The sequence below is a fragment of the Myxocyprinus asiaticus genome, chromosome 47 (genome assembly GCF_019703515.2).
Source record: "Myxocyprinus asiaticus isolate MX2 ecotype Aquarium Trade chromosome 47, UBuf_Myxa_2, whole genome shotgun sequence".
In the NCBI taxonomy this organism is placed as follows: Eukaryota; Metazoa; Chordata; class Actinopteri; order Cypriniformes; family Catostomidae; genus Myxocyprinus; species Myxocyprinus asiaticus.
Window position 1 is genome coordinate 8,476,287 of NC_059390.1, and position 12,673 is coordinate 8,488,959.

General features: G+C 36.8%; 1 protein-coding gene across 2 annotated transcripts in view; it reads right to left on the reverse strand.

The window, feature by feature from the left end:
- The window catches only part of LOC127436390 (signal peptide, CUB and EGF-like domain-containing protein 1), a 105,597-nt gene that overhangs the window by 72,217 nt on the left and 20,707 nt on the right, over positions 1–12,673 (reverse strand). For both annotated transcript variants that reach the window (XM_051690495.1, XM_051690494.1), the window contains exons 3-4: positions 12,343–12,468; positions 1,350–1,484 (exon numbers count right to left, since the gene is read on the reverse strand). In XM_051690495.1, the coding sequence (XP_051546455.1) occupies positions 1,350–1,484; positions 12,343–12,468 (261 nt within the window). The remainder of the gene's footprint in view (positions 1–1,349; positions 1,485–12,342; positions 12,469–12,673) is intronic.

The window sequence follows — 12,673 nt, forward strand, 5'->3', positions numbered from 1 at the left end:
CACACCCACAGACCACCTATGGACAGTCTGACACATATAGCAAACAAAAATGGCTAGAGCTTTCTCAAAATCACAAGCTCCAATCTAATTGGTTGGCTTATGCACATTTATAAGCTATGTTTGGAATACTATATATTCTACTATGTCTGCAGTATGTTTACTGTGCATGGTATGTACATTTTCTGTATGAATAGAATACCAAAATGACAGAAGAGCACAACAGAGGATAAATAGAAAGTAATGAGGAGAAGTTGAAAAGGAGGTTGTACATTCCACGCGTGATTGTGAGGGAAAAAATAAAATCAGCCCACTCTCATTCATGAGTGTGTGTGAATCACTCTGATCTGTGTAGTGTGTGGGACTGTTCCCGCTTCAGTGTGGCAAAGCATCATTAGTTAATTCTGACAGGCGGAATGGGAGAGAACAAGAGGGTCGGCTCACTCCATCACTGGGTCACATGAACTGCACACACGCGTCATGAAGTCATACATCACGTCGACTTTGCATTCGTACATATGAAACATAACAAGCATTAATAGAAAACTGATATTAAACAAAAAGACGTGGCCACTGGCTGCTTGCGCTTCCAATCCTTCAACTTTGACCGTGACCTACCAGTACTCTTCAGGGTCAAGACCATCAGACCAAAATCAGAAAGGAGATGCTGTAAATAGAATGTTCTGAGAAAGCCAGAACCATATGGAATACATGATAAGATTAATTTAGCATGATGTCCTAACTAGGCTTCTAACATCAAGTGATTTTTTTGTGCCTAAAGCACAAAATCTCGTGTGATTTATCGCTTGTGGCTTAATCGATTCACGCCTGGTTAGGATACCTTTGTGATTGTCAAAGTCTCTCTCATTCTGTTTCAGACACACACAAATTCACTTAGCATTTATTGTCCTCCAACACATTTGCTTATCTAAATGAGGACATCCCATAGACTTCTATTACTTCTTCTATAAAGCTAATTTTAATTACTACAGACTAAGCTTAACCCTAAAACAAAAGGTTTTTCACAATGAATTAATAAAATGTTTTATACACAATTTTTTTTAAGAGTTACACATTTTTACACATTTAAATTCCATAACAAAATTCCATCAAAATAACTAAAAAAATCTGAAATACTTTGTTTTATTAATTCATTTAGTTAAAAATAAATATATGATGGAATTGAAACTCGTAATTCTTAAAAAATGGCTAAAATATTTGAGCTAATTGAGGACGTCTCCAGATGACCCCAGAAAGAGAGGTTTTTGTCAGATCTAGCTCACTTTGTGGACAGTTTTGTCCCTAAAGCTAAGAACGTACAAAAACACACATGCTTTTAGGGTAAAACTCACCATCTGAGCGATGGATGCAGGTGTGTTGGTTGTCACTCAGGAAGAAGCCCTCTTTGCACTGGCACTCGTAACTGCCCATAGTGTTCACGCAGATCTGCTGACAGCCACCGTTGTTGTCCAGACATTCGTCCACATCTAGCATCCAACAGAGTCAGACACAAATACACACAGTCATTACAAGGCACACAAACACAGTCATTCGGGCACAAGAATTTGCTCCCTGCATAACCTAAGCCGGCTCCACACAGGTATTTGCAACTGTGTTTGTTTAAATTCGGCTAATTTTCCCTTTCCTCTAAGAGACTACCAGTGGCTGCCGAGGAATGATGTTGATTAAACCAGGAGTTTGATATTCCAGTTTTAAAACACATCTACCATATAAACAACCCAGTAAACAGATGACTGAAAAAACAGGCAAGCAATCACTCAGACTAAAATTTGAAAAGATTGTGTGACAGAAAATTAAAAACGATAGCAGTAACTGGGTAGCTGCCCAAAAGTTTTTGAACGGGGGGTGGGGAAGTCCCGGTTCTCCCTATGGTCAGTCCGCCCCTGCTTGAATGAGTTTTACACAGCACTAACACTGCAACCTGCCACTGTGGAATCGGCAGGCTATAACTCTCTCTCAGGAGCGCTATTATGACAAACTGTCTCATAGTATTGAGTACCACTGCCTCTCTTCTGTCACTTTTTTGAGACATGCTGTGTTCACCCAAAAAGGAATATTCTGTCACCACTGATTCCCCCTTATGTTGACCCCAACCAATTTTATTTTATTTTTTCAATGGAAAACAAAAGGAGAAATTAGGCAGAATAACAGTCTTAGTCACCAATTGTTTTCATTGTATGGAAAGAGACGCAATGAAAGCCCCTACCATGTCCTATTGTGTTCCACAGAAGAAAGAAAGACATATGGGGTTGTAACAACATGAGGGTAAATAAATGATGACAGAATTGTTATTTTTGGGGGAATGAAGCTCTGTCTGTTCTACTCCATGGTTTTAGTTTTTTCACCATCTGCCTTCCAGAACATTGATTGTGTTTTGGATGCTGGCTCTGTCCTGGAATGATACGCTGAGAGAAAAACTCAGGTCTACTTAGAATATGCTGTGGTCAAGTGGTTGAATATCTCAGCTTTGTAGGTCAATACAATGCAAGTGAATGGCGACCAAAACTTTGAAGCTTAATAAAGCACATAAAAGCAGCATAAAAAGTAATCCACATGACTAAAGTAGTTTAATCCATGTCTTCTGAAGCGATCCAATCGGTTTTGGGTGAGAACAGACCAAAATATAACTCCTTTTCACTGTACATCTTGCCATTGCAGTCTCTAGGCACGATCATGATTTCAAGTTCGATTACACTTCCTAGTGATTAACGCATGCGCTAGATGGTGCTAGGAAGCATAATCAAGCTTTAAATCATGATCGGAGATTGCTGATGTCAAGATTTATAGTGAAAAAAGAGTTACATTTTGGTCTGTTCTCATCCAAATCTGATCTGATCACTTCAGAAGTCATGGATTTAACCACTGGAGTCGTATGGATTACTTTTATGCTGCCTTTAAGTGCTTATTGGAGCTTCAAAGTTTTGGCCTCCATTCACTTGCATTGTATGGACCTGCAGAGCTGAAATATTATTCTAAAAACATTTGCTTGTGTTTTGCAGAAGAAAGTAAGTCATACACATCTGGGATGGCATGAGAGGGAGTAAATGATGTGAGAATTTTCATTTTTGAGTGAACTATTCCTATGAATTGCATTTTGAATCCCAGATTTTCATTGAGGTCTCAGATTTCTGGAACTCAAATGAGAAAAACACAAAATTATTTTACACAATCAAAATGTAATTAAACTACAGAATATAAAGAATTTGAAAACAGAAAATGTGCATGTTGACAAAGTGGTTGGTAATTACTGATAATCCCAAAATGGTCAAATATCTGCCAAGAAATTGGTCTGGCCAATACTCGTTCTATTACTATACTCTAGTCCAAACTCTTATCTCTCTTGGTTCACCTTTTAGCTGAATTCTGTTCAACAGACATGAAGGTTTTCAATGGTTAGATAATCTGTGTTGTGTGACAGTGTGTATTTTCTGCCTGCATGAGTATGTTTGTGACTACTTTGTTTAGTATATTCCAGCTCTGCTGTTTACATACCACTAATAAAACTCACTCAGAATGTCGTACTTTGGAAGGATGAGTGAGTGAGTATCAAAGCTTTGGTAAATGAGGTATGGAAAAAAACATGAACATTTCCGCCATTGTCATAGCTGAATGATCAGCACTATTTTCCGTGTTTCAAACAAACATTCATTGTGTCTGTCTCCACACCATGTCTTTTTGATAATGTGTAACAGCTAATGTTGGCATGTGTTTGTGTTTACCATCCTGTCTGTTTGGAGTGTGTTGAGAGGCAGTACCTTTTACGAGTACAGGGTTGTGTTTGGGATGCTCTTTATTTGTGTGTGTAAAGAACTTTACGGCCGTTGGCACCCGAGCGTGGCGGCACAAAAGCACACTTTTTGGTCTATTGACTTCACTTGCATGACCCGCGTAGCATAGTGTATGAGACAGCAGGACTCAAAGAGACTAAACATCTAATGCAGTCCGGCTTACAGGCTGAAGCATTTTGTCGCGAGTGGATCTGATTGGCTAATGCACTTTGGATCCCTGTGTTGCTTCGTAAAGCTGCGGGACAGACTAATATCACTGCTAATGTCTGGACATGGCATCTATTCTTTTCCTGATTATCCTCTTATAAATATATAAATATAAACTACCAATAACACCCCAATGAATGAGCATTATAGTATATACAGTATATGCACTATATAGAGAGACGTATTTATACAAATATATAAACACTAGGGCTCAGTGATTAAAGCTAAATATTTTTCAAGCTCTTGACTATATTCAGTACATAACTCAATATTAATTTATTTGCTCTGAAAAGGCTTAAAGGGAGGGGGTTTTTTCTACAAATAGAGCAAGCAAAATTTTGCTGATTAAATTCAAAATGGTCAATGTAAGAAGTAAAATATAGTATATATATATATATATATATATAATTTTAATTTATACCAACTTCATGAAACATAGTAGTAACAATTAAATACATATTTATATAGCCATTTTTGCAACTGAAGTTTGATCAGAGACACAATTAAAATGTTCTTATTCCTGCAAATTGCAAGATAAAGAGGGGTCGTGAAACAAGTCTAACGACAATCTTTATGACATTAAATGACATTTAGTCATTTCGCATACCCTTTTATCCAAAGCTACAAGCAAAATGTGCAAAATCATCATGCTATTCAAAATATCGACCAGCCCTAATACACACATTTTAACACAAACTTATCCGCAAACGCTCCAGCATGCGAACACAACCACTTTTCACAGTCTAATTTGGTCACAGTGGTTTATTATCTGGCTCCTGGCTTTACCTGGCGACATAACTCTTATTTTAGCCTCCATGGGGCATCTTGTTAACGCAGTCAGGGCAGCAAGGCCTTTACTGTCCTATTAACTACTGTCCCCTGCAAGAGAGGGGGATGAGCAGAGGGGGAGAGGGGGAGAAGGCCAGTCTTTATAACCTCGTCCACAGAGGCATCCCTGTCTGTCCCAGGACCTGAGAGCTTTTTAAAATATAGGCTATACATTTTCTGGCCAGATCTCTGATAGAACTTCAAACAATTTGACCCCACAAAGACACTTGTAACAAACCATAAATGAGATCTTTTAAATATCTCATTTGCTTCTCTAAAACAGTTTCAGCAGTGATTTTAACACCGTGCTCAGATCTGACAACATATAGTGTCCAAAATCAAAAGCTTGGTTTTTCAATATCACCACAAAGTTTTTTTTTTTTTTTTTTTACCAAATCCTTTCTAGGACATAATTATCTGAGCTAATTATCTCTATGCACTTAGGCCTGCATGTCAACAATCATCTCATTTGTTTCTATTTGTATTTCTCCTATAGGGAATTTAAGGAGAAGCATCTACGAAAAAGTTGATACTTACTGTTAATGAAGTACTAAGAACTCTATTACTCCATTACAGAGCTATGAAACAGTAACCTCTGTGCAATAAAATTTTCCTCAGTAAAGTGTTGCCATGAAACACCCTAAGTACTCATGCTTTTCATAATTACATTTTACCCCCGGTGCATTATAAATAATCTGTGACCTTCACTTACAAGTTTATAAAGATCTCATGAAACTTTGTGGCATATACCTTTACCCTTTAATGGCATGTTGTCATTTTATAATTTGTCACCCCTTTCTTTCTATTTTCCTTTCACTATTACTTTTGTTATTTTTTCCTTCCTGAATTTATCCGTGTTTTACATTTCTTTTTTCATTGAAAAATTCCCAGAACAGATGCAGAAAAATGTCACTTGTAAGGCCACCCAGAGTATGTTTTTTTTTTTTATCAACACACTTAATAATCCAGTCATGGCAACATGCCTCTCTCATTGGTCTGTTAATGGGCGTGAGTAATATTTGATAGGAGGGTTTGCAGAAGACATGTGCTGGCTGCCTCTGTCTCGAGCTGCTCTGGCTACGAGTGTGTTGTGCACTGTGTTTAATGTGGGAATGGAAACAGATATCATCAGTGTGACAGCACTCTCTCGTTTAAAAGGAGGAAAAAACAACATTTCATCTGTCATCTCTCAATTAAGGCCCTCTCTGCCAAAATTTAAACAAGAGCCCTGGCATACCAGCCTGCGAGTTTAAACTAGAACACTTTTGTTTTGTTTGATTGCTCTTGTGTAAACTTTAATTTGGAAGAGATGTAAGATGACATGATACAACAGGGAGAGAGAGGAGACGGGGGAAACAGAAAAAGAAAGAGAGAGAGAGATGGAGTACAGAAAGAAAGCATAAATAAGAATGAAAGAGTAAGAAAGAGAAGAGAATATGATAAGAGAAGAGAAGAGAACTGAACAGAAAATGAATAGAACTACACAGATGTTAACAGAACTGTCCATAAATGAACTGACCTGAAATGAACAGATCGAAACTGAAGTGAACTGAAGAAAATTGAAGAGAACAGAAAGCAAACTGAAGTGAACAGAAAAGAATAGAAATATAGTGGACAGTGCAGAACAGAAGAGACAACAGAACTTAGAAGAAATCAACTAAACTGAACGGAACTGAACCTAAATAAACAGAACTAAACAGAGGTCAACAGAATTGAAAATAAATGAACAGGCCTAAAAATGAAGTTAAAAATAATTTTAAGTTAACTTTAGAAAGTGAACAGAACAGAAAGTGAACTGAAGTGAACAGACCAGAATAGGAATGGACAGAAGAAAAGTAAATTGAATGGAAGTGAAGTGAACTGAACAAAACAGAGTTGAAGTTAACTGAACAGAAATGTAAGCGTAGCATAGTTCTAGCAGGAAGACTAGCAGCTGTACATCATCGCACCATTAGCTAGGTAGCTCCAAGCCAATCACATGTAAGCCAATGCTTTATAAGTCTGCTCACAATCTATCACATTGCTGTTTCAGTGTGCTAACACGGCAACCTCCACCACCCCACCGCCACCAGTTGAGTCCCATCCTGCACGGGGGTAGGCTCCTCGCCCATGCCTCCTATCTTCAGCAGGATCTGATGGTTCCAAGTACAACAATTTCGGACCGCCAGACGGGGCTTACGCCAAAGAGAGACATTACATTCCTGTTTTATATTCATCAAATAAATGTAATCTAAAACTTTATTCAAATCTGCAAGTCTTCCTGATAGAACTGAATAGAAGTGAACAGAACTGAACGGAACTGCACTAAACAGAACAGAACTCAACAGAAGTGATGACTCTCTCTTTAAAAGTGACCTCTGTTACAACATCACCCCTCTGTCACCGTGGTGATACAAAACATTCCTTCCTTCTACAACTACACGACTTCTCTACTCCCATTCTAATGATGGAATAAGAGAGGAAAAAAGCAGGCAAAAGATAAATAAATAGCAGCGGCAGCACAGGCATTCATAAAAAAACACCAAATGATCAACACATTGAGTCCAGCTGTCAGCTTCGAGAGAGAAAACAAATAAGAATGGAAATGAAAAAGACAGAAGAACTGCAGTAAATTGCTCTTTAATCAGCTCACCATTAGCCAATCTTAAATCAATTAAAGCTTTAACTTGTTAACATGTGACATCTGGGAGTTTCAAAAAAACTTCCTACACAACATCAGTCAGACAGACAAGCCGCTGCACTGATTTCTGTACATTTCAAAGAGCTTGCAGGTTTAGTTCGCACTCTTACTGTCTGTTTGAAGACACTTTGAGAGAGTGTGTGTGTGTGCGTGTGTGTCTATGCAAAGCATATTCAAGTGGTGCTCACTAGAGCAAGCATCACTATTACTATAGCTCTTAGGGTTAGAGATTTGAACACATCCTATTCCATTTGTGCTACATGCATGAATGATACTTAATTTTAGCAGCTTGATGAGAAAAGTGTGCTATTCATTTTCTAAGCAATCAGACTTGCAGTTTTCGCCTGGAGGACGTTAAAAATCCCATACACTTACAGTGAACGAGTAACCTAAGTCATATCTAGTGACCAGAGTATCATAGAGACTTGGGAGTGGGCTTTTTTGACTTGGGACAGTAACCACCTAGCAACCACTCAGAACACTTCAACAACTGCATGGCAATGCACTAACAACCTCAGAAAACCTTAGCAATGACTTGACAACCACCCACTCAGCAAGCACTACTTTCTTCTTAAACAACAACAAAAAAACAATTCTAGTTAAACTAAGTTTACTTTCTAAATCTCAGGATACAGTTTAAACAAATGGGATATATGCAGATGCAAATTACATGCAGAACATTTATCATAAAGCATTATAAGAAATTTTACAGAAAGAAGCGAGTCAAAAAAGGTTAAGCAGAACAGACTGGTGAGAAAATGAAAAAGATGAGAACAAAAGAGGATGTCAAAGGGACAAGAGAGACAGATTAAAGGAAAAGGTCATCATAAACTGTCATGATTCATTTAGCCTTTCAAAAAGGTCAATAGTTCTAGTGGTTTCCACCTAAACTTGACATAATGCACACAGATGATGTGCCAATATGAATCATGAGGGGTAATTTGACACAGCATATGACATTCAAGCACCAATGAGAAAGAATGGGATTTTGACGATAATGTGTGAATGAAAAAGATCAGCATAAATTAGAAAGGGGAGATTGCATGAGGAGGAAACATGTGGGATGCTATGACAAAAAGTCATATGTCATCTTCTTTATGAATAAATGCATGATTTTAAGATTTTGGTCAATCCAGAGAAGTGTTTAAAGGAATGTTCCAAGTTTAATAGAAGTTCAAGGAATAGTTCACCCAAAAAACGAAATGCTGTCATAATGTATTTCCCAATCATTTTGTTCCAAACTCATATGACTTTTTTCTTATGCAGAACACAAAGGGGCTTTTTTCATGAATATTGCAGTCCATCTATAAAATGGCACACAATGGCAGTAGATAGTGCCTCATTTTAAAGCCTCAAAAGACTCAAAAGTATCATAAAAGAAGTCAGAGCAATTTGTGCATTATTTTCCAAATCTTCTGAAGTCATATGATATGTTCTGGTGAAACAACCTGAAATGTAAGGAATTTTTTTGTGTGAAAATCTTGACGCCCGTAGTTCATCGGGCTGGTTGAGATGCTAAAACAGACAGAGCAATGTTTTGAAAGCATCACAGAGTCATATTGTTTACACCTTTTGTGTGAATCCACCTACAAATGGCTTAATTAAAGTTGTCTCTACAGTACATATTAAGGTGGAACTGGAAAAAGTATTCAGGCTGAACAAATTACACACTTCAAATTTTACTTGTATGAACCCTGAACATTGCAAATTACAGAGAGTATGAAAAGAGACAGCATGCAAGGCAAAGAAGAGGACAGGAGTAGAAAAAACGTAAGCTTGATTTCTAAATGCTTCACATTTTCTGTGTCAATCTATTTCTAGGGAGAGGTGGAAGAGAGGGGTGAGATGAAGAAAGACAGACCAGATTAAAAGCAAGAGTGAAAAGAGGGAAAGAAATGAAGAGAAATGTAGCGATACAGACACAAAAAAAAAAAATGGAAAAACAAAACATGAGCAGCAGAGAAGGGGGGTTAGAACAGAAGAGCCCCCTCAGTGCTGTTGATGGCCCTCTACAGCCTTGTCTTAGTTCCCAGAGCCATCAATTAGACTTGTATTTGAGACATTCCACAATAAAGATGTCAAATAGAAGGCAAGTCTATCGCCTCTAGGGAAACAGCCTGGAGTTACTCCAAAGAGACCCACAGCCAAGATAACAAAGAAAATACTGAGAGACAGACAAAGCAGGGCAGGTACAAGGATGAGATTTTGGGGGGGGGCATTTTGACCATTAGGGTTGGCAATAGGTTCTCATGGTTCACCGTCCAACCGGAGATGGTGGGGGGGGGGGGGCACTTATGCCCCACTTATCCAGGCCCCACTTATGCCCAACCACGATAGATAGATAGATAGATAGATAGATAGATAGATAGATAGAAATATAGAATATACATTCATTAATAATTATTAATTATATATATTAGGACAAATAGATATATAGAGAGATTATATATTATTTATTAATTAAGTAACAATTATTAATTCAGTTAGGACAGACAGACAAACAGATTATATATTAATTATTAATTAATTATTAATTAATTATATTATATTAGAACAGACAGACACACAAACAGATAGATTATATATTAATTAATTTGTTAATAATTATTAATTATATATGTATAAGAACAGACAGACAGATAGATAGATAGATTATACATTAATTAATTATTCATTAATTAATGATTATTAATTATATACATTAGGACAGACAGACAGATTATATATTAATTATTTATTAATTAATAATTCATAATTATATTTATTAGGACAGATGGCACACAGGTAGATATATTATATATTAATTAATTATTAATTAATAATTATTAGTTATATATATATATAAGGACAGACAGACAGGTAGATAGATTATATATTAATTAATTATCAATTAGTTAATAATTATTAATTGTATATTAGGACAGAGTCAGACAGATCGATAGATTAATTAATTAATTAATTAATATAATCTATCTATCTATCTGTCTATCTATCTGACTGTCTGTCTGTCCTAATATATATAATTCATAATTATTATATATTAAAATATATTTATTATATCTATCTACTGTATCTATCTGTCTGTCTGTCTGTCTGTCCATCTGTCCTAATATATATATATATATATATATATATATATATATATATATATATATATATATATATATATATACATACATATATATATATATATATATAAAATTAACAATTATTAATTAATAATTAATTAATAATTATTAATTGTATATATTAGGACAGACAGACGGACAGACAGATGGATGGACAGATAGAATAAATAATGACATAATTAAAAAAAAATTGCAGTCCAATTTTTGGAGAAGAAAGTGGGTGGTAGAGAGACAAATAAAAAATAAAAAAAACTGTTATTGGAATCGTGTCAGTTGAGGTAAAGGTCTCTGCAGATCTGAGTCCTACTGTCCTGCTCTGGGATCCATCATCATTAGAGTGTCTAATGAAAAATTATGAGAACAGTACCCTGAAAATAAGTAACACTACCGGCTCTGAAAGGGCTCTGAGCCCATATTTACTTTGGATTATGAGAGCAAAGAAGAGCTGAGAGGAGAGCAGCCCAAGTTCTTCATCCAGCTGCTCAGACTCTCTCTATCTCTTGTGACAGTGATGTTTGTAATACATTGTCACTGTGACACCAAAGAGCCACCACACATCAGTTTGATAAGTTTGTTTAACCAAAAACACATCTGTACTCACTTATAGGGGCAACACAGACAGACTAGGCAAAGCTTCGCTACAAAAAAACACACTTTTTAACGAATTCCTCAATCCCCACAGCAATCCAGAGAAACCATGACTCTCTGGGTCATGGAATTTCATCTTTGAACTATTACAATAAATAAGTTATTAATTTTCTCCCAGCCTTTTCTTTCCCTACTTCCATTTTTAACCGCTAATATAAACATCAGACCTGACTGCCGAATTCTGGGAATGTGATGCAATTGCGCCACTGGTGACATTTGGGTGACATTTTTAAGAGATGAAAATAATTGCAAGGCTCCTGTTGGCGTGCTCCTGTCAGAACGAACTGGAACACTGGTGCTAGACGTGGCTCGGCTTGCCTTTTCCAAGGCACTGTGCAGAAAGAGGCTGGAAGTTCGCTGAAGCAGATTTGTTTACATTTACGGAAGGGGTCATTACAGAGGTCGTTAGCCGGGCAAAGAGATGACGAGAGACTAGCTCATCGGCTAGCTCAGACTAACTCAAGTCCATCAGCAGAGCCAACTGAGTGTATTTGTGTGTGGGAATGTTGCTCTATTCTAAAACTTAGTAAGCTGCCTTTGTGCCTAAAATCTATACAGGCAGCTACCTTCTAAAAGATGTTCACATATAAAGCATTTGTTTTGGGGTTTTTTTTTTTTTGCATACATCTTCATTTTCAAATATTTTAAATGTAAACATGCACTAAATGGACATCTTTGACCTTTGTGCCATATCTTACCCTTTTTTCAGCATCTTGACACCATGTCACGTTAAAAATAATTTTTTAAAACATGTTTCGAGATACCTGCGTTCTGTTATATACGTTGCGCTGCATCAAGCTTTTTTTAGCACAAGAACGCGTTCGGTCTGAACGGCCCTTAATGCAGCATCCTAACTGAAATGGAACCTCATAAGTGACATGACTCACAATTGTTTTGATGTGATATGAGGTGAGACTCTAATAAGCAAAAATATACACACACATTTTGGGTAAAATAGCTTTTAGAGGCAGGAGGCAGCTAGCTAGGTTTTGAAACAGAGCGAATGTGCATTTGTTTCCACTGGGCTGCACTTTTAGCATCTTACCGAGACAGTTGTGCCCATCATCTGCGAGTTTGAATCCATCGTAGCATGTGCACCTGTAGTTTCCAGGAATGTTAATGCAGTCATGCACACAACCGCCATTGTAGTCGTTTTCACACTCGTCCATATCTGAAATACATGGCACAAAGACACAAACGTAAACATTGTAAGTCCAATCACTTCGACAAATAATGGCACACCTCAACATGCCACATTATTAGAGGTATCATTAATATTTCAATCATGTCTCATTACCCAAATACAGTATGAGCAATAGCAAGCACCACTAAAATGTCAAATCTGTTCATGATACTAAACAGAGATTAAATAAGGA